Source organism: Chrysochloris asiatica, unplaced genomic scaffold, assembly GCF_000296735.1.
Source record: "Chrysochloris asiatica unplaced genomic scaffold, ChrAsi1.0 scaffold00001, whole genome shotgun sequence".
In the NCBI taxonomy this organism is placed as follows: Eukaryota; Metazoa; Chordata; class Mammalia; order Afrosoricida; family Chrysochloridae; genus Chrysochloris; species Chrysochloris asiatica.
The window spans coordinates 52,413,003-52,434,429 of record NW_006408519.1 but is presented as its reverse complement, the minus strand read 5'-3'; the positions used below and the strand labels follow the sequence as shown (position 1 = coordinate 52,434,429).

General features: G+C 52.7%; 2 protein-coding genes across 2 annotated transcripts; one reads left to right on the top strand and one right to left on the bottom strand.

Moving 5' to 3' along the window:
* Nucleotides 1-5,464: 5,464 nt before the first annotated feature.
* On the top strand, nucleotides 5,465-6,744 carry CCDC166 (coiled-coil domain containing 166). The gene is made up of 2 exons (XM_006830870.1): nucleotides 5,465-5,896; nucleotides 5,986-6,744. Exons 1-2 carry the CDS (start codon nucleotides 5,465-5,467, stop codon nucleotides 6,742-6,744), a joined length of 1,191 nt encoding a protein of 396 aa, XP_006830933.1.
* Nucleotides 6,745-14,857: 8,113 nt separating this feature from the next.
* Nucleotides 14,858-17,920, bottom strand: ZNF707 (zinc finger protein 707). The gene is made up of 3 exons (XM_006830820.1): nucleotides 17,906-17,920; nucleotides 17,484-17,610; nucleotides 14,858-15,594 (listed from the first exon to the last, which is right to left on the bottom strand). Exons 1-3 carry the CDS (start codon nucleotides 17,918-17,920, stop codon nucleotides 14,858-14,860), a joined length of 879 nt encoding a protein of 292 aa, XP_006830883.1.
* Nucleotides 17,921-21,427: the final 3,507 nt, after the last annotated feature.

The following is a 21,427-nucleotide window of genomic DNA, read 5'->3' as shown; positions in this document are numbered from 1 at the left end:
TGCCTGAGTCACACATGAAAATTGTCATCCGCTGTCGCTTCATTGGGGGGATCCCTCTCCCATAGCAGGTCGCTTTCGAGTCCCCATTGTTTTGATCTCCCCCACAGAGTTTCCTTTTATTCAGATAGGCCCCAAAGTGGTGGCATATTCACAAGCGCAATTCACAAGTTTCCCCTGCAGCAGAAAGCATCCGCACATGGCTGAAGCACAGATAGTCCTGTCTCCCATGTGCACACTTCATTGGTTCCTTGTGGCTCATTCTCTATGGACCCTACGCGTGTGACTGTTATAGTTTGACCCGTTGACAGTGAACGGGCTGTTGGGCCATCCAACTGCCCTGATGTGAATTTAGCCCAGGCCTCCACTCTAAGCAAAACAGGGGACCTTTGCCAAGTATGGCCACGTAGCACTGGATTTATTCCAGGTGTTTTTAGCAGGACTGCTCTGTGCTGTGTTCTTTTGGGATGTTTTTCCCACTGAGACCAGACCTCCTGAGGTTTCTGCTTCATACATACAGCCAGCTTGTGATCAGCTGATTTGGGCATCACTGCCTTCTTTGGGTCTTCCGTGCAAATATGGAGACAGTCCATCCTAGTATTTCAGGGGGGAAGGGCAGGCAGGAAATCCATTTGTTTTTATAATTGGTAAATCCATAGATCAACCGATTGACTGATTAGATGGAATTATGGAAAGTGATTACATTACATACACTGTGATTTAGCTACTAAACTAGCGTTTGTCCAAACCACTGGGAACCAGCCTAGCCAAGCTGACACATGAAATTACCTACCAGAGGGGGTGCTCCTGACGTGGGTACTGATCTCTGTGCTCTGGGGTGTGCAGCCTTCACCTCCTGCTTCAACTGCACAGGAGACCAAACTCACAGGGCCCCTTCCCAGACTATCATTGTCCGTGTGTATGAACCCCACCCCTCCCATGTGACACAGACCTGCGTCCAACCTCCACCCCATCTGAGTCATAATCCACATGCCCTGTCACAGTGCGGAGGTATCCCAGCCTTGTCCCCAGTTGGGTCATAATTGTAGCTCATCATCTCCCTCCCCCTCAGAGGAGGGGCTTCTCCAGCTCTGACACCTCCAAGTTCCTAGCTCTCTCCTGTTCCCAGAGCAGATGATGGCCCCAGGTACCCTACACCCTAGTCACTCCAATAACCTACCATGGCACCCTGGGGGGAGGGTGCCTCCAAGATCACCTGCCCGGATGCCAGGTTGGGTGCTCTCGTACAGTCCTTGTCCCAGAGGTGGCGCTGAGCCAGCTGGCGGAGCTGCATGTGAGCGCTGTCACTGGGGCCTACACAGGGCTTTGGGCAGCTTCCTGATTGTCATCCTCTTCCTCACTGACCACGGTAGGTGAGCACCTCTGGGGCCCCATGCAGTCCCCATGCTTGCCAATGAGACTATACCCCCAAGGCCCCAGCAAGTCAGGGGAGATGAGGGATCCCTAGTCCACAGGCCCTGGGACTCCAGGTCCAGAGCTGAGACCCCATTGACCCCTTCAGCCTGCCCCCCCCCCGTAGCCCCCACAGAGCCCACCTGCCCTTCTTGTGCTCCAATACCCACCCAAGGCTCCTTCTGGAGGAGCGGGTGGGTGTCCATGGCCCTCACCTTGCACATGTGTGTGTCCAGAGCATGTACTCCAGGGGCAGCTGTGGCCTGGGCCTGGATGTTCCCCCTGGGCCTGATCATCAGTCTGGTGTGGCTCTGGTACAGACCCCGAGGGACCTGGTGGTGGGGAGCCCATGGGGCGGGGTCCTTGCATGAAGGTGTGGGTGGGATGGCAAGCCTGCAGGGAAGGGGCTGCCGGGCAGGACCCACGCCAGCTGGCCTGGGTGAACAGGGTCCGCAGGACTGCCATCACCTTCCTGCCCATCGCTCCCTTTGCCTTGGTGGTCACCATCAGTGTTATGCTTCTGATCAGAGGACAAGGTACACCTGTGGGCCTGGGGTATACCTGCCACCAGGGACCCTTTGTCTAACCATGGCGTTTAGATCTGGAGATGGGGTTTCTGGCATCCCCTAAAGCCATCCCTAACTCTGTGGTGGGCAGAGGCCTACGGACAATGGCCCTGTGTTAACCCTGGGCTCCTGTGAGGTGGGATTTGGTAGAAGCAGTGGGCACTGTCTTTAGTCCAGGGTCTAGCTGGGGTACAGGACAGTGGAAAGAAGCCATCAAGGCCCAAGGCCCAGTTCCAGTGCCTGGAGGAGGCCATGAACAGGCCACTCATGCCTCCATTTCCCATCTGTGAAATGCGTGGGGGACCAGACACATAGCCCAATCCCACTGGCTACTCCTAGTGAAGAGGCCCACCCCGGGAGGAGCAGCAAGACAGGGCCATGGGGTGGGGGATGTCCCACTGGGAGCTTTCAGGGACAGGAGACAAGTCGCACAGCCTGTGTCCTCTGTAGAACCAGGTACTCCACAGCACAGAGGGCGCTGAGGGGCCAGGGACTGGGACAGCTGTGTGTGGTGGCAGAGGCTGAGCAGACAACGAGCACACAGTTCCCTTCCTTCCAGATGAGCGTCCCTTGGCCTGTGTTTGCAGGAGGCATTGTCTGTTCCAAGGCCCCTGTGGAGAACAAAGACCTTAGTCATGCACCAAGGGGGAAAGTTTCCCAAGCTGGAGAGATATTGCACGTGTCCGCTTGTAGCAGACCTGGGACCCTCCTGCCCTGCCTCACCCCCTTAGACAAAAAAAAAACAACAACAAAAAAAACCCCAGCATGTATCCCCCTGGCCACTCTGTGCATATAACAGGAAAAGCGAAAAGAAAAACTAAAACAAATCTTGCAAAATTGAGTAACAGGAAAAGCATCTAGCTGAAAAATTTTCACCCCACAGCTAACAACACCTGCATACGCACCCATACGTAACCAAGCACTCGGGCTCAGAGCAGTTCAAGCAATAGCTGACACTTTGTCCTCCGGCAAACTTGCTCTCCGGAGATCCGGGACTGAATTTCTCACTCTGCGCTGTGCCCTAACACTCTGGGACTGGCTGGGACCTCAGCTGTCCCCAGGACACACACAGGCAGAAAGGGGCCCGGGGCTGTCCCAGGTACCCTCCAATCCTGAGAGGGATAGCTCCGAGAGTAACCACGCTAACCAGCCCTGCCGCCAATCAGAGGCCAAGATCCAGGACCCAACGAGGAAATGCTAGACGCTGCCCTGCCCTGGCCTGTCCCAGACCTCACCACCCAGAGATTCGCTCACCTGGACTCTAGAATATTCAGAAAGGAGAAACGGAAGGAGCTGAGCTGGGGAGCGGGGCGGGGCCGGAAGTAGCATCTTGTCAGGTGGAGAGCTGAGGGATGTTCCATGGGGAGCAGGCCCCCCACCCCCACCCCCGAGAGGAATCTGGGCGGGGCCAAATTGGGGGAGAGCATTTAAGGAGATGGGGTGGGGCAGGAGGCGGGGACAAAGGTCCAGAGACCCCGCCCAAGTAGGGCATCGGGTGCGAGTCCCCTAACTGTCCCCGCGGGATTGCAGAGGACTTGAGAAGCAGCAAGGCTGGCAGAAGTTAGAGACAGCGGAGAAGGAACTGCTCGCCAAAGGTTTGGGAAGAGGCATTTGTAGTCTCAATCTAGGAGAAACCATCGAAAAGCACGGAAGGCTGAAACGAAAGCACATTAAAATCCTCCGCCGCCCAGGGTATGCGGGGAGCGCTATGCGCCTGGAGCCCTAAGTGGCGGAGGGAACTGGCCCTAGGCGGCTGGGGGACCAACCTGTCCCGGGATGAGCAAGAACCCACCTCTTGCAGCCTGTTGGCCAATCTGAGGACAGTGATCACAGGCTGGGCTCAGGGCAGGCTGTGTCTGGGGGCTGTGGATGCCGGGGCAGGGGTCCGGGAGACAGTAGGGTTGGCGTGCTGGAGGAGTCCAGGACTGAATTGCCCGCGCGGGACCAGGGGAGGGGCGAGCCCAAAACCAAGTCTTGGAGCCAATTCCGTCCTGGACACCAAAGGGAAACCGGAATAGACCCGAATTTGGGAGTGATTCTCGAAAACCCACCCAGAAGGAGTAAATACAGGATGGGATGGAAGGCTCTAAGAGGCTAGTGGGCCCTTTCAGGAGCCTGATACCAGGACGATGGCGCGCCATACACATTCAAAGCCGTTCGATTGGCCGTCATCTTTGATCCGGGCGCCCCTGGTTCCAACTCAGCATTCAAGAGCCAAAGCAGCTGCAGGCCACACTCACTAAGAGGAAGGTTACATTTCCAGAAGGGCTTTGACCTGTACTGTTTACTCTTCTAGGTAGCAAGGGGGTCATTTACATTGAAAATTTTGGGTCCATTCTGCTGTTGCTTCATTGGCCATGGGCTGAACTGGACTGAAGCAGAACACATCCAAATGGGCTCCGAGGGCATGTTTCCCTAACTTCCAAAAGGTGTTGAAGGCCACTTCCTTTATTTTGCAGGGAGCACTTTCAAAATAAAAACCGGTATTAAGGCCAAAATTCCTATATGCTGGTTTTGTGTTGTTAAACTTTTTACTGTGAATTGAGTGAAGGTTTACAGAGATCATTAGTGTCACCTTCAACATGTTGGTCCTCTTTGTTTCAGCTCAGTGATTGAGACCCCCGCCAGGCAACAAGTTAGCCCACTTCCTCCCCGTGGACTTTCCAATTTCCATTCCACTCGCCTTCCCATTTCATCTCAACTTTGCCCCGAAGCAAATGTGACCCTTTTGATTTTGAATGGTTGACCACTCCCCGATGGGCATATCTTTCTAATGTTGTTGTTTCCCCTGTATAGCTTGACTGAAAATTGGACCTCGAGGGTGAATTCCTTTCCAGCCCCGAAGGCTAGTGGAGGTTCATAGTCTTGGGTTCCTCCAGTCTCTTTCTGACCGGTAAGTGCCATCCAGACAAATGGAGTTTTTCACCTGTGAATGGGAAGGAAATGTGTCGAAAATGGGGGGGCATCCAGGGGCCCCGAGATGGACGGAAGAAGAGCACAGGGCTTGGCACACAGAGCGTGGTGGTAGCCTGGGTGGCAGCCGAGGTCTTGTCAGGACAGGAAGCGAAGCCAACTTTCTTCTCAGGAGGAGTAATCCTCCCATTCAGGCCTGACCTCTGCGGGGTGCAGATACAGACTGTCCCCCACAACTTGGGGGACGGCGGGGGCGGGGGAGGGAAGAATGAGGAATCGGCCTGTTGCCCAAGCAACAGGGTGGGGAGGGCGACTAAGTTCTGTCTCCACAGCGACTGTGACCGCTGGACATCAACATGACTAATGTTGGGCGCCTTTAGACTAAAGTCCTCAGGAGCCGACGATTAAAGGTTGGAGCAGCTGTCCAGCCCCGATCTCCGGCAAACCTGACCACCCTGAGATTCGCCCCACCCTTGGCCCTAGAATATTATGGGTGGGGAAATGGGGGTTGTTGAGCTGGGGGCGCGGCATGGAGGCGGTGCCCTCACGAGGTCCTGTGCCCCAAGTTCCCAGCCATGGCGGCCAAGAAGAAACGCGGGCCGAGCGCAGTACGCAGGCGAGGCACCGCGGTCGAGGAGCCGCTGTCGGAGCATGCGCTGTACTTGCAGCGCGAATACGCGCTGTTGACTGAACAGCTGCAAGCCTGCGAGGAGCGCTTGGACCACGTGCTGCAGGAGAACGCCTTCCTGGACCGCGAAGCACTGCGCCTGCGCGAGGAGAATCGGCTCTACGCCAGCTACGTAAGCGCGCGCGCACAGCGCTGCGCCAACGCCGTGGTGAGGCTGGACGACCAGAACCGCATGGAACTGGCGCAGATCCGCTGGCAGCGGGCCGAACTGTCTACGCTCTACCATGGGCGCGAGGACAGCGTGCGCGCACAACTGCTGGAAATGGAGTCGCGCGCTGCGTGCATGTCGCGCCAGGTACAGGAGCTGCAACCCTACAAGGTCAGTGCGCGCGCCCACGTAGGGTGGGGTCGCACTGGTCTCCTTCTTACCCCTGACGGGCCCCGCCTGTCCACCACCCCCACCCCCAGGAGCTGCAGCTGGAGCAACTAGCACGGATCCGGACGCTGGAGCGAGAGCTCCTGCACATGCGCGTGGAGCACACACAGCAGTTACACCGCGTGAAGCAGCGCTTCCTGGAAGACAAGGCGGCCTTGGAGCGAGAGGCGCGCCAGCGCGTGCAGTCCCTGGGACGGCGCTCCGAGAGGGAGGCCGCGCGTGCGCTCATCGCGTACACGCAGGCCATCAAGGCGGACAACGGGCGCCTACGGCAGGAGCTGTTTCGGCTGCTCCACCGGGCCCAGCTGCTGCATGACACACGGCGCCAGCTGCTGGAAAAGCGTGACCAGCTGCAGCACGAGCACGAGGACACACGGAACCTAGCGCGTGTGCATGGCTGGCTGCGCCGGGGCCCCGGGGGCCCACCGCTGTGGCATCCGCCACCCGCCAGCTCTAGGCCCGGCTCCCTTGCAGACTCAACAGACAAGAGGCACGTGGCTTCCAGGCCCCTGTCCGTGACTCCTTTGGAGATGAGCTCCAGGGTCCGGTCTCGCCGGGTCTCCCGGGTCCAGGCGCATGCAGTTTCGCGGGTCCCGTCCCTGGTCCCTTCGCCCTCGAACTCAGGGACTCCCACCCTGCTCCCGTCTAACGAGAGCTCTAGAATCGCTTCGCGGTCGTCGTCTGGCCCGGCCACCCAGGATGCCGTCTTCCCTGAGTCTCCGCGATCTCTGCAGTCAAAGGAGACCCTGAACAGCGACGCGGCGTCCGAAGCAGTCTCAGGAAGAATCTGAGCTGATCAGGGAAAGCCAGCATGGCGCTAATGGGGTGGGCAACGCGGGACGCCCACCTGGTGAGGGTAGGGGTCAATAAAAGCCTGCTGCTGGTTGCCTGGTCATCTGTCTGGTTTGCATGTACAGCGTTTGGGGGGGGGGGGGAGGGCGGTTGCATGTATTGGACTTCCAATTTCCAAGCTTCAAACTGGCTCCATGCTCCCTTTTGCACGGTTTGTCCACTGGGATTCTGCATCCTTCCATTCAGACAATGACCACAGCTGCCCAGGCAGGGGAACCAACACCACCAGAGTGTCACCCTTGTGGAGTTGGAAAGTCCGGTGGCTTCGAAAGCTGGTGGTAAGGACAGGAAAGGAGGCCTGGCGGCGGCGGGAACCAATAATAATTATGTGCTGTGGAGACAGTGCCGACCCATCTGCAAGAGGGTTTCCAAGGCTGTGAATCTTGACGGAAGCAGAAAGCTTCATCTTTCTCCTGCTGGTAGTTTCGAACTGTTGGCCCTGAAGTTAGCAGCCTGATTCGTAACCGCTATGCTACCAGAGCTCATTGGCGGCAGCGGGAAGAGGAGGCAAGTCTGCGCTGCTGATGCCAAGTCACGTGGTTCCAGAACGGCGCACCTTCGTGGCTGAGGGTGGCCTCTTTAATCTGCTGTTTTGACCTTTTAGGACCAAATTGTTTTCTGCTTTGAATTGTTTAAATCAAAACCACGTGCTTCCAGTAATGGAAGGCATTTCGAGTGAAATGAAAAATTTCTTGGCGATATGAATTTTGATACAATCAGTGGGAGACATTGTAGTGGGAGTTCTGGTGTGGCGCGGTGGTTAATGCGCTGGACTGTAAGGTCAGTGGTTCAAGCTCATCAGTCGCTCCTTAGAAACCCTGTTTAGGGTTCCTATGAGTGGTAACCGACTCAATGGCACTTAACAAGGGGGATCCATATACCCCAAGAAGGGTCTTTGGTATTGTGGTTGGTGGCATAAATCTTCAAATTCACTCAGTTTTACAGTGCCCCCTTCCCCAAGATGGCAGCTTCCCAGCAACCCCCAGAGGCCAAAAATATCATACGTCATAATGTCCTACAAGTTTCAGAAGGAATTAATTTTGGTGTTATTTCCAACTTAAAGTCACAAGGCTCGTATAGGGTATTTCTAGATACCACTAGCCCCGATTTCCCAAAGCTTACATTTGGGCCCATTTGTTTTCTCTCTCTCTCTCTCTCTGTATTTATGTATGAATTTGTTCCAAACCATTGGTATTAGATTGGAACTATTGTGCCCCTAATATGTGTGTCCATGAGCAAGGACTGTCCCGCATCGCCGTAGTGCAATGACCAGTAAGGAAATAGAGCCTGAAGCAATGCCTTATTGAACTCGAGTTCAGTCGTGGTCATTGTGTTTTCTCCCACCCTCCACAGGATTGCACACTGCATGTAGCTGTCACCTCTGCAAGTCTTCGGGCCAGTTGTTAAAATCCTCCCACTGAGTCTCTCATTACTGAGAGCTGTGACAATGAGGTGAGTGGCAGGCAGGTGTGACAACAGAGACTTCATCTCAGGGGCAGAGAGGAGGGTATTTAAAAAGTGAGGTTGCTTTGGACCCTAGACCAGAGCACAGCATATGAGAGAGGCCCAACCAGCCAGTGGACACCCGAGACACTTCCAGCTGGGCCGAGGGGGAGGGGTGCAGGGAGAGCGAGGTTCTGGGGTTTGGAGCCTGTGGGACACTTGGGGGAGCTACTGGCGAGCCAGTGGGCATGTCCTTTGAGGGGTAGGCCAGCACACAGACAATGCAGAGGTCCAGTGAAAGATGAGGGGTTCCTTATGAGAATCACAATGCAGGCACACCTGGAGCAAAGAGGAGGTGGGGTGACCTTCGTAGGTGTCCAAACTCAAAGGGATTGGGGTTACAATGGAGAACAGGCGGCAAATCCATGAAGCATGGAGTCCAGATTGGAGGTTTAGTGTGGAGCTCATACATTAATAGCAGCAAGGGCCCCGAACACACTTGACCTGTGTGCCTGATTCCTGCCCTGTGCCCACACCTGGTGTGGTGCTATAGGATAAGCACTCGACTGCTAACTGCAAGGTTGGCGGCTCCAACCCATCAGCTGCTCCTTGGAAATCCTAAGCAGGGTCTTTGTGAGTTGGGACTGACTTGACAGCGCTTAACACCACCAACAACCACACCAAAAAGTAGACGTGTAATGGCTCTGGGTTGGGAGTTCGAGATCTCTGGCAGAAGCAAACAGAAATCCTCTTTGGAAGACTTCACTCCCGATCCAGGTCTTCACTCCCGATCCAGGTCTTCAGAGCTCTTCCCATAAGTGTTCCTCAGGAAAGGAAATTAGAACGGAAGTTCACCAATCGTCTGTCAGTTTGTGGTACTGTGATGGCTTGTTGCTTGTGGTTGTGTTGATGTGGTAGCTTTGCCACCAGTATTGTAAATACCAGCAGGTTCGCCCATGGCAGACAGGATCCGGTCGAGCTTCCAGACTAGGGCAGACAAAGATGAAGGAGAGGCAGACTGCTTCTGAATGGTTAGCCAATGAAAACCTTATAGCGGAACAGTGTAAGGTATTGTGCCTGACGATGAGCCCCTCACCTTGGAAGGCATTCGAAATACATCTGGGGAAGAGCGGCCTCCTCAAAGTAGAGTAGCTCTTGATGCTTGAATGGGACAAGGCTTTCAGGCCCTTCATTGACTGATGGGACATGGCTCAAAATGGGAAGAAACGGCTGCAAACATCCATTAATCCGAATATAGACTGATGAAGTATGAATCTAGGAAAATTGGAAGTCATCAAAAATGGAACGCATGAAGATCCATGTCTCTAGTATAATACGGTTGTGTGTCAACGTCAGTAGGTAGGACTTGCAGAGGTTTAGACGTGCTTAGTCCCACGGTGATGAAACCTAATACAGGCATAGTTAACTCCACGATAGTTGGCTATGAGCAGCCAGTCAATTTAAAGGATGTTTCCTTACAGGGTGTGGCCTGCTCCCAATGTAATAAACATGTGGCAAAGGTTCTCTCTTCCTCTGGGGACCTTGAACTCTACAATGGTAAGCCATTTCCTTGATGATAAACTTCTCTTTATAGATGTACGTTTTACTCGTTTGCTTCTCTAGAAAACCCAGGCTGAGAGACCTAGCCGTTGGAGACTTGAAATGGACTGGCATTGACCATTTTGAATTGGACAGTAATACGTTTTACTATGCTGTGAATGATAAATTGAGGAGGAATGGTGTTGCATGCATCGAAGAGTATTTCAATTTCTTTCTTAAGTACAAGGCTGCCTTTGATTGGATAATATGCCTGGTGTGGCACTGTGGGATAAGCATTGGACAGCTAATCTCAAGGTCAGAAGTTCAAACCCACTAGCTGCTCCTTAAAAACTCCATGGTCCCAAAGAGTTGGAAGCGCCTTGACAGCACTCAACAGTAACAATATGAAGACCAGTGAATACCACTGTTCAGTTTTACACACTAACCACTTAAGCCACTGATGATGAAACTGAAGAATTCTACCAACTCCTTCAGTATGAAATTGATAAAACATGCAGATAAGATGCATTGATAATTACTGTGGATTGAAATGTGAACATTGGAAATAGCGGACCTCACCAAATGGAATGCACAGGAATCAAAACAACTACATCAGTGGGAAGAAATGATGGAGAAACTCAGTTTCATCAAAACAGAGTCAGAGGCAGACTAAGGAATGGAAAATCAATTGTTCAGAACACAAGTGGAGGCTGAAGCTGAAGAAAATGCAAAGAAGTCCACAAGGGCTAAAATAATGACCTTGACTACATCCCACCTGAATGTAGAGATCGTCTCAAGAGCACATTTGATGCAGTAGCCGTCAATAATTGTAGACAAGAGTTGTGGGATAACATCAAGAACATCATACAAGAAGAGAGCAAAAGGTAACTTAAAAGACAGCGAAGAAAGATAAGACCATAGTGCGGAATCAAGAGAGACTCCGAAATTTGCTCTTCAGTGTTGAGAAGCAAATGCAACTGGTAGAAATTATGAAAAGAGACAGACAGGAAATTTCAAAGAACAGCTTGAGACAATAATATAGTGGATTATCATGAACCAAAAGGGAAGAACAGGCTTAGTTTTTGTTTTGTTTTTTTCAAACTTATGTGAAGAAGTCAAGCCTCAGGGTGTGTGTGGGGGGCTCCACTCTGTAGGGTAAGCACTAGTCTATGAACCACAAGGTCAGCAGTTTGAATCCACCAGCTGCTTTGTGGGAGAAAGATGAGGCTTTCCGCTCCCACAAAGATTTACCACCTCAGAAACCCATATAGTGGGCTGCTATTGAGGCAGGCAGGCAGGCAGGCCAGTGGAAGCAGGCACTGAGCACCGCCCCCCCCCCCCAAGTACATCTCTCATTTCAAGGACAGGGTCCACATTCTGGAAATTAAGCAACAGACCACCTCAGCCCCATATGATTATCACAGCTACATTTCTCCTAGTATGGACTTGTCTCCAAGAAGATAACAAAGCTCCCAATTAAAACTTACTTGCTTCTGTTTCTGTGAACTCCCTGCTTGCTTGCTGCTCCCTTCCCACTGTATGAAGGAAGTAGCAAATGCCAGCCTTACATACCTCCCTTTGCTCACTTTGTAATGCCCCAAAGACCCAAACACTACATAGACAAGGGTCTTTCTTATAAACTGGGCTCAGTCTCTGGATAAGAATCTGCGGAGCCACGTGCTGGTACAATAAAAGTCCTTCCTTTATTATAACCCAAGTGGCATGGCCAATTCCTTCAGAGAAGCTCTGATAACACTATGAGTTGGAACTAACTAAATGGCATTTAACAACATGAGCAAAATATTGACTAACGCAGGAAGCATCAAAAGAAGATGTAAGGAATACAGAATCATTCTACCAAAAAGACGTAGCGTCTAATCAAGAAACAGTGGTACTGAAGCTGCACTCGAAGGCATTGGTGGAAACCGTGTCCCAGAAATTGATGCAACAAGCTGATGAAGCGCTGAGAAGGTCCTGTACTCACTTGTCTATGTCCAGAAGTAAGACAGCTACCAGGTCATCCAACTGGAAGAAATTCATTGTGTGTATTTCAAAGACATGTGATACAACAGAATGCTGAAATCCCCTAACAGTATCATTAATACCACACAGAAGGAAAACTTTCTGAAGACAATAAAAAAATGGCTGCAGCAGAACATTGACAAGAGGGCTGACAGACATTCAAGTCAAATTCAGAAGAGGGCTTGGAATGAGGGTTACCAGTACTGATGTCAGATGTATCTTGGCTAAAAGCAGAGAGTGCCAGAAATAGTTTGCTTGCGCTTTATTGACTATGCAGAGGTGTTTGACTCTGTGGATCATAACAAACTACGGATGATATTGCAAAGAATGGGTATTCCAGAAGACTTCATTGTAGTCATGAGGAACCTGTACATAGGCCAAGAGTCAGTAGTTAGTTACAATAGAAGAAGGGTATAGTGGATGGTTTAAAATCAGGCAAGGTGTGTGTCAGGCTTCTATCCTTTTACCGTACTTATTCAATCTGTATGGTGAGCAAATAATCCTAGAAGCAGATGACACAACCTTGCTTGCTGAAAATGAAGAGACTTGAAACACTGATGAAGATCAAAGACTCCAGCCTTCTGTATGGATTTCAACTCATCTCAGTGTAAAGAAAACAAAAATCCTCACCACTGGACCAGTAAATAGCATCATGACAAACTGAGAAAAGATTGAAGTTGTCAAAGATTTCATTTTGCTTGGATCCACAATCCATGTTCAGGAAGGCAGCGATCAAGAAATAAAATGACACATTCGGCGAATCTGCCGCACAAGACCTCATTCAAGCATTAAAGACAAACACGCCCAAGCCCTGGTGTTTTCAGTTATCTCCTAGGTAAGGAGCCCTGGTTACCTACTAGGTTACGTGCTGGGCTGCTAACCACAAGGTCAGTAGTTTGAATCTACCAGTCGCTCTGTGGGAGAAAGATGAGGCTTTCTGCTGTCGTAAAGATTTACACTCTCAGAACCCTATACAGCGTCATGTAAATGGTAACCAACTCTACAACACACAAGTACCACCAACCACATGTGCATGTGACCGCTGGACCCTGAATCAGGACGACTGTAGAAGAATCCATGCATTTGAGTTACAGTGTTGATGAAAAACATCGGAAGTACCATGACCTGCCAGGAGCGAAGCGGCTATGTAGGGTGAGATCCACAGCTCTAGCCCACCAGCCGGTCTGCAGAAGAAAACAAGGCTTTCTGCTGTTGCACGGGTGTTTTTGTAAAACCTCAGAACCCCGCTACAGGCTTGCTATGAGCTGGACTCAATGGAATTTAACAACAGAGCAGCGTTCTGGATTGGGATTAATTACCGCTTTCCTATTTTCCTCTTTCCACGTCTTCAGTTGAATCTCTCACCCCATGCCCACTCATGTGTTTTACCACTTGGATGGAAACCTGAGACACATTAACAGGCACATTTCAGCTCGCCAATTACAAAGATTGAGTCTTTACCCTTCTCCTCAGCCCCAGAGGCCTGATGTCGCTCACGCCTTCCTGACTTTGCGTTTGGTGGCAGCATGCTTTCGTTCTTCAGTGACTTAGAATCTTGGTTTTAGAGCAATGTTAGGCTGACTCCACAGAAAGTACAGGGTTCCCCTGCCTCCCCCCAACACTGCTGTTTCTTGGGGAGCCTTTGAGACAGTTAATCAGCCAACATGGGTACCTGATTATGAACTACTTCTGCGGTTCCTATTAGGGCTCATTCTGTGCCTGCCTTTACTTTTGCAGGTGCAAGTGCTCAGCTGAAATCTCAGTGGTTGGAACCCACCAGCTGCTCCACAGAGCAAAATGTGTAGGCAGTCAGCTTCTGTAAAGATTATTGCTGTGAAGTGCCGTCAAGTCTGTTCTAACTCATAGCAACCAGGTATAGGGTTGCCAAGGAGCGACTGTTGAGTTTGAACTCCTGACCTTGTGGTTCAAACAGAACTTGCGGTCAGTGCTTTATCCCACAGCGCCACCCCGCAGACAGCCTCTGGGCACTTCTAGTCGGCCCCACAGAACTGCTATGACTTGGAATCAACGTGGACAGTGGGTTTTTATTTGGGGGACACTCACGTGCTGACCCATTTGTTAGTCAAGGCTTTACTGGCACTACAGGATCATGCACTGGATCTCGGTTCGTTTGAGCCGCAAGGTCGGTGGTTCAAACTCACCAGCTGCTCCTTGGACACCCTACACACAGCCGCTGTGGCTCACCAACTCCATGGTTGTTGTTGTTGTTGTTATGTGCTGTGGAGTCGGTTCTGACTCATACTGACCCTGTACAGGGTTTCCGAGGCTGTAAATGTTTCCAGGAGCACAAAGCCTCATCTTTCTCCCACGGAACAGCTGATAGTTTCGAACTGCCGACCCTGAGGTTAGCAGCCCGATTCGTAACCACGGTGCTACCAGAGCTCCTTATAACGGCCACCATAAAATGAACAGTAACTCCTAATCACACCTCAGGCCCAGGTAATAGCAGACCCTCAGGATGGTCACTCAGGCTTGTTAATTGATTTCCATACCAGGATCACCCCGCCCACCCGGGCTCGGAATCTGAGTGTGTGAGTGTAAACCAAGGGCAGAACGCTGTCTCACCGGAGATCTCCTGCCCCAGAATTTACCGAAGTCCCACAGATTGGCAGTAATTCTCAGCCATGTAATTCCCACGCCGAGACACTTGATCCTCAGAGCCGGCGCACCTGGACCATGGTGAGGATTCTGCACCAACACTGCCCATGAACACCGGCTCCAAGGAGCATTTCTGCACCTTTTCCTGGTGGAGTAGAGCTCGGGATGGGAGAAGGTGTTCCATTCTAATACCCAAAGGTAGAAACTGAGTGCTGCCTCTGTTAGGGAGATGGGCGTGAAGACAAGGCGAGGGAGGACAAGGGTGCAGGATGGGAGAGCAGGGCCCCAGGCAGGCCAGGATGCATGGGGACAGTGGGGAGGGAGGAGGGGGCACCAGAATCTGGGCCGCCCGCTCACCACCCCTTCGTCCTGCTGGACCCCTTTTCCGGGCCTGAAAAGTGCATCTCTCGGGGTTCAGGCTGTAGGCGTCTACACATCCCCTCGCCCGTGGGTCCTCTGGTGTCGCGTGAAGTAGCCGAGGTGGCGGAAGCCCTTTCCGCAGAGGTCGCAGGTGTAGACACGCTGGGCTCGGTGCAGCCTCTGGTGGATGCTGAAGCCTTTGGGCCAGCGGTAGGCTTTCCCGCAGTCGGCGCATGTGTACGGTTTCTCGCCGCTGTGCACCCGATGGTGATGGGTCAGGTTTTCCTTGGTGCGGAAGGCTTTGCCGCAGTCTCCACAGTGGAAGGGCCGCTCGCCGGTGTGCGCCAGCTGGTGCCGCAGCAGGTTGGAGCGCTGCTTGAAGGCCTTGCCGCAGGCGGCGCAGCGATGGGGCCTCTGCTCCGAGTGCACCTTGCGATGCTGTGAAAGCCGATCCTTCAGGCGGAAGGCCTGGCCGCACTGCTCACAGCGGAAGGGTTTCTCGCGCGTGTGGTTCCGCTGGTGCCGCAGGAGGTTGGACACCCAGCGGAAGGCCTGGCCGCACTGGAGGCACTCGAGGGACTTGGCGCCCGTGTGCACGGTCTCGTGGCTGAGGAGCTGGCTGTGGCTGCTCAGGGCTTTGCCACAAGTGTCGCAGATGAACGCGTGTCCGTCTGTTCGGCGAGAGCGCCGACCGCACGTCGGAGACTGCAGGGTCGGGCACCTGCCGGACCCCCTCCCGGGGATGCTTGTGGGTGTGGACGGCAGCCGGCTGCTGCATCTCTCCTGGTGAGGGAGTCTCTTGGTCCCTGCAGAGAACAGGCTAGCTGAGGGGCAGCCTGGAGAAATGCTGTCCAGGCTACCTAACTGGCCCTGGCCCCCTTAGGTCTTCTTCTGAAAGGGGCCCAGGGGGAGGGAGAGATGCTCACAGTCGCCTTTCCACCAGCTAGGTAGGACAGGGGACCTGGCAAGGATGCGCATGCTCACCAGGAGAAAGGGCTGTTAGGCCGCAGTGTGAGTCAGTGCCGGAGGGGAGGGGTTTCAATGGTCCAACAGTGTGAAGGTTTCACTTACAATGACATAAATAGCCCTAGAGAGATCCCATGAGAACGAACACAGCGGCTGTGGCGTCAGTGGCACCTCCTAGGGGCCCTGAAGGGCACAACTGCCCCATAGGCTTCGGGGATGGGAGCCTTTATAGCAGCCTCTTCATCCTCAGGAGGGGCTGGTGGGGTTAAGCTGTTGATTGCCAAGGGCTTCCTTCAGTAAGGACACCATCTCCACTTCCTGGCCCCTAACAGGGCCTGGGAGCCGTGGGTGCTAGAGGAACCCAGACCTCTTACCTTCCCTCAATCTAGGGATCCACATCCCTCCCCATCCTGGGGTCCCACAGAACTTAGGGTCTCCCCAACTTGTCTTGTTCTCATAGCACTGCTCGATTTCACGTTTTAGAGACTCTGCGATGAATAAAAGAAAACAAGCAGCTGCTTATTCAGAAAGTGAAAACAATACAGGCTGCCCCCTCTTGTCAAAAGTGAGGGCAGCCAAGGGAACAAGCCTAGCCCTGGGGACACCTGTCCACACCTGAGAGGGAGCCCACACCACACCATCCTTGGGCCTTTCCTGCTCCAGCCTCTGTCCTACAAATGCCCACACCCCACTGTCCTCTGAGGGTGGGTCCATACAGCACTGACCACCAGCTGGCCCCCACCACCTCTGGGCCCCAAGCTCCTCACCTGCACAATGTTGGTAATGCCCCAAACCCAAACCCAGTGCCAACTCAGAGCAACCCCACAGGAGAGAGTGACCTGCCCCATGGTGTTGGCCGGACTATAATCTTTATGGAAGGAAATGGCTTTATGGTTCTGTGAAGAAGTCGCAGACCTTTCAGTTAGCAGTTGAGCACTTAACCATAGCAGCACCACAGCTCCTGGGGAAATGGCCTCCCTGTGACAGGGTGACGAGGAGTAAGTGCCTTCAGAAGGGGACTGCTTCTGAAGACGAGGCAGCCTCGGAGGGAGGCGCACTATCAACCCATTTTTATAGATGAGCGGGCAGTCCCAGGGGATCAAGGAGTTGCCGCAGACAATGCCCAGCGCAGGAGCCATGCATGCCCACACACACAGGGTCTCTGCAGGTCACCTCCTTCCCCGCCCCCAGGGAGACTGATCGGCAGGGTTCAGAGCTGAGCAGGGCCTCCACGCTGTGGGCCTGAGGAACCTCACCTGGGTGGGAGCCCCTCGGCAGGGCAGGAGCTTCAGGTCTCTCCCACAGGTCAGTCCATGGTTCTGCCCATCGCTCCAGACACGAGATGAGGCATGGCCGTTGCCCTCGGAACCCTTGGAGGGGGTTAAGGGGGTTGAGATGGGCTGTGTCACATCCATAGAGAGAGCAGGTCAACAGGCTCAGACCACCCTCGGATAGGCACAAGGTAAGCATCCAGAGACCAGGCCAGTTTGTGGTCCCCAGAAAAGATTTTCCCCTCCACAAGCAGTGATGACAGGGAGAAGGGAGTTGGTGTCAGCTCTCACTGCAAGGGGTGGGGGGTGGGGGGCGGGGGGTGCAGAATGTCCCAGCAGCCCACACACTAACTAGAAGACCTGAACCGGGAAGGTGGGCGACCCTAGCATGTACTGTGCTGCTCCCCGCCGGACTGACAGGACCGGGGCTCCGAGGCCCAGGCCTCTAGGGTCCTCACCTAGCACCAACAGGTTCCCAAAGGTCTCCAGCATCACATCCCTGTAGAGCGCTCTCTGGACGGGGTCCAGACACGCCCACTCTTCCTTGGAGAAGTGCACGGCCAAGTCTTCAAAGGTCATGGGCTCCTACAAAATGGACAGCGCAGCCCGGTGCGGGTCAGAAAGGAGGTGCAGGGGTCAACAGATAGAGAAACCAGGTAGTAAAAGGAAGCCTGGCTGCGCATGCGTCTGCGGAGTTGGGTGTCAAGACTCGGATGTCAAAAGCATTTCCGTTTGCTCTCTCGTGTAAACTAACCGTGCTGCCTTTTCTCCCACCCCCCCACCCCCCAGCCCTCTAAACACGTTCAGTTTGGAGCCTTGGGAGTCCTTCATGGATACCATCCCCACCACGCAGGTCTGCCTGCAGCAATCACACACTCACCTGGGGCCCATCCATTGGCGACTGGAATCACGGGAAAGGCAAGTGCTGGGGAGCGAGCAATCTGGGGAGACAGAGATGGTGAGCAAGAGCACCCTCAGGAACACGCAGTCCCCAACATCCAACCCACACAGTGACCCAGTGAATCCTGGGAAAACTAGCTCCACCTGTGCACACACCTGGCGGCTCTGTAGGTCCCACCTCCCACGGGATGGAGAAGAACTTTGGAGGTGGGGAAGGGAAGGTCAGGACCCCTGTAGGTCAATGGGGTCTGGATTTGTGCGCTCCCTCCACACCGGAGTGGCCACTGTCGGTTACCAAGTGAGACCAACCATTTCTGGCTGAGCCAGGAGCGGTGCTTCTCCAAGCAGTGCCCCACAAACAGGGCCACATCACAGCCTTCCCCTGAGTCCATATCGGCTGCAGCCCCATGTTCTGCTGCTGAAGGACTGGAGCCTTCAAACCCAGTGCAGCACAGCTCTGCTTGACACACCAGTCGTCACCGGAGTCGTAATGGACCAGGTTTGACTGTTAGTGTGAGATGAAAATGACAAGGCTTTGTGAGTGATGGAGGAGGAGGGCGGGGAACCCCGGGCTTCTGCTTGTCTCCTGGAAGAGCCCCACTTATCCAATCACCTTCCGGAGAGGTTCCCGGGGGGGGGGGGGGGGGAATGGCGGGGGAGGCGGACGGTGGCATTTGCTATTTGACAAAATTCTGCTTCTCTATGGGGGGGGGGGGGGGGACGTGGAACGGGGAAGGGTGGGGCCTGAGAGGGTCAAGTGTCTTCAGCACTAACTAGGGCATAACGTCTGGTGCCCTTAGCGCAGGCCAGGCTCTGTGAATGACAGCTGACGCCATCCGCGATGGAGACTTCTATAACTGGAAACGTGGGAATCAGGGGAAAGGGAGAGCTGGAAAGACTACAAACAGCCCCAGGGTAGGACAGGGCCGAGGTCCGCACACGTCGGAGGGCAGCCCCCAAGTCACGACCACTCACTGGAGCTCACCAGCAGCCGGGACGGCCGAGGACGGGTGATCGGATGGGCGGAGGGGCGATCTGGGTCGGGGTACACTCACCCAGTGACAGCTGAGGTTCGGAACGTTAATGCAGCCGCCTCGGCGCTCCGGACATTTTCAAACTTCCCGAGCGGAAGTTGTTATGAGAACACCGGAGGCAGGGCTTCCGGCCGCTCTAGGAGGCCGGATCTCAGTTGCGCTGGAGAGCTGGCCCGGCTCTCCTCCCTGGTCGCAGGTTGTCGTCCTCCGGCCCACCCGCAGGCCAATCCCAGGTGCCCGCACGCCCCATAGCGGTGGGCTAACCCTGGTCTCTCCCTGCACCTTTCACCCGATTTCTACAACACTCGACAGACGGCTATTCTGGCTGTCTCCATTCTGGGCACCCGGTCCCGTCACTGACATGCGTGGGGATGGGGGCAGTGCCGTGGAGTCGGTTCCGACTCAGAGTGACCCTGAATAGGGTTTCCGAGGCTGTACGTCTTTACAGGAGCAGAAAGCCTCATCTTTCACCCGCAGTAGTTTCGAACTGCTGACCTTAAGGTTCGCAGTCCGATTCATAATCACTACGCTATCAGAGCTCAGGGAGAGATTATTTCCTTTAAGCTTGAGACACGACCCCAACATACCAAGCCCACACTGTTGCAGATGCCACTTCTTGAACAAGTACAGAAATAAGATTTGGAGGTGCGAGGAGCCGAAGAGGGGTTGAAGGTGCGATGGTGGCAAGTGGTTGTGGGCAGAGTGGGGTCCTCCGGTGTTGGAACTACACCTGACTACACGGATGCTAATATCGTAGTTCGATATTTATTTTTACTTTTGATAGTGGGGAGTTTAAGTATGAAGTTAGGAATATGAATAAATCTAGGCTATACCTAGAGTTCCCTGTATGTAGCCTCAGGGTTGTTGTTGTTAGGAATGGGGTAGAGGTTCCACTAGGTTTAGGAGTAGGGCTTGGGCTAGTTTTAGGGTTACATTTCGTTTATTTGTATTTATTTTCTTGAAATTTACTTGATTTTCTATTTACTAGAAAATTTTGTGACTACACTATTCCCTTTGTACTTGTGGGTTTTGTTACCGTTGCAAACTGATAACTTTGGTTTCTTATTTTCAATCTTGTAGTATTGGTTAGCTTTGGATACTTACATATCTGGGTTGGATCACTGGTGTGGCTCAGTAGAATAAACACTGGACTGCTAACTTCAAGGCTGGCAATTTAAACCCACTAGTCCTGGTGTGGAAGGAGCTCTGGTAGCGTAGTGGTTATGAATTGGGCTGCGAACCTTAAGATCAGTTCGAAACTACCAGCCGCTCCGCGGGAGAAAGATGAGGCTTTCTACTCCCGTAAAGATTTACACCCTCGGAAACCCTGTACAGGGTCGCTATGGGTCGGAACCGACTCGACGGCACTTAACAACAATAACAACAAGTCCTGCTGTGGTGCTGTGGGTTAATGCACCAGACTGCAAAGTCATTTTAACTGCAAGGTCATCGGTTCAAGATCACCAACTGCTCCTGGGAAACCCTATACAGGGTCACTATGGGTCGGAACCTACAGGACGGCATTCACAACAACAAGTATTTCTCTGAATACCTGTACAAGGTGGCCATGAGTCGGAACCAACTCAACAGCACACAACAACATATCTGAGTTGAGTGCTGGGTGATATTGTCATGTGTGTTCATGTTAGGTTGTTAGCTACATCTTGTTGATTCTCTGCCAAAGAACTGCCTTTAGCTTTGTGTAAGGTTGCTCTGGTTCTCACAGATTTCCCATTGTTTATCTGGAGATGTCCTAATTTTACCATCTTATGGTTTTTAAAGTTTTTATTGATAATTGTTAGTTTTCATGGGAGCACATTGGTTTTACACTCATTGTTTCATTGCAATGATTACAATTTCCTCCATGCATCAACATTCAATAGTATTTGCTTCTATTCCCTGTTTTGGGTTGTTTTGTTTTGTTTTTTTGGTGTGTGTGTGGGGATATACACAAAAACACTGAGGAATATAGAATCATTTAAATAACCAAAGGGCACACTCTGCAAGCCTGCCTTCTGGCCACCAGCACACAGCATTTCTCTTTCCATGAGTCTAGAGTCCTCAGCTGCTCTTTCTCTCCAAGTCCTCATCTCTGCCTCCATCATCTCTGGTATCGCTGCTTCTCTGGATAGGGTCCCACATTCTACTAGTGCTCTTCTTCCTTGATGGTCCTAGGGTCCTGGGTTCCTGGACTGTAAGATTAACTACTTCTCTCTTTTTGTTACAAAACTTCTACCTTTACAGTTGCGACAGTCACAATTAGTCATGTTAACAAATATTCATTATTAAATCATAAGAATCTTATCCCATCTCCTTTCACCAGACTCTTCTAGACAAGATGGCAACTATTCAGTTTTCACTGTCATATTTGGGGGACAGTTTTTTTCTGCCTCTATGAGTCTTGGTTGGTCTTTTTTGTTTTGTTTTATTGTGAATTATGTGAGTTTACATGGGAGAACATTAGTTTT

Bases quoted from the DNA above. Each gene is read 5' to 3' on its own strand.
- CCDC166 (XM_006830870.1), top strand. From the start codon at position 5,465: ATGGCGGCCAAGAAGAAACGCGGGCCGAGCGCAGTACGCAGGCGAGGC. The intron at 5,897-5,985 runs GTCAGTGCGCGC...CCCCACCCCCAG, and splicing joins AGGAGCTGCAACCCTACAAG to GAGCTGCAGCTGGAGCAACT.
- ZNF707 (XM_006830820.1), bottom strand. The intron at 15,595-17,483 runs GTGAGGACCCTA...TGTTCTCTGCAG, and splicing joins TGGGAACCTGTTGGTGCTAG to GGACCAAGAGACTCCCTCAC.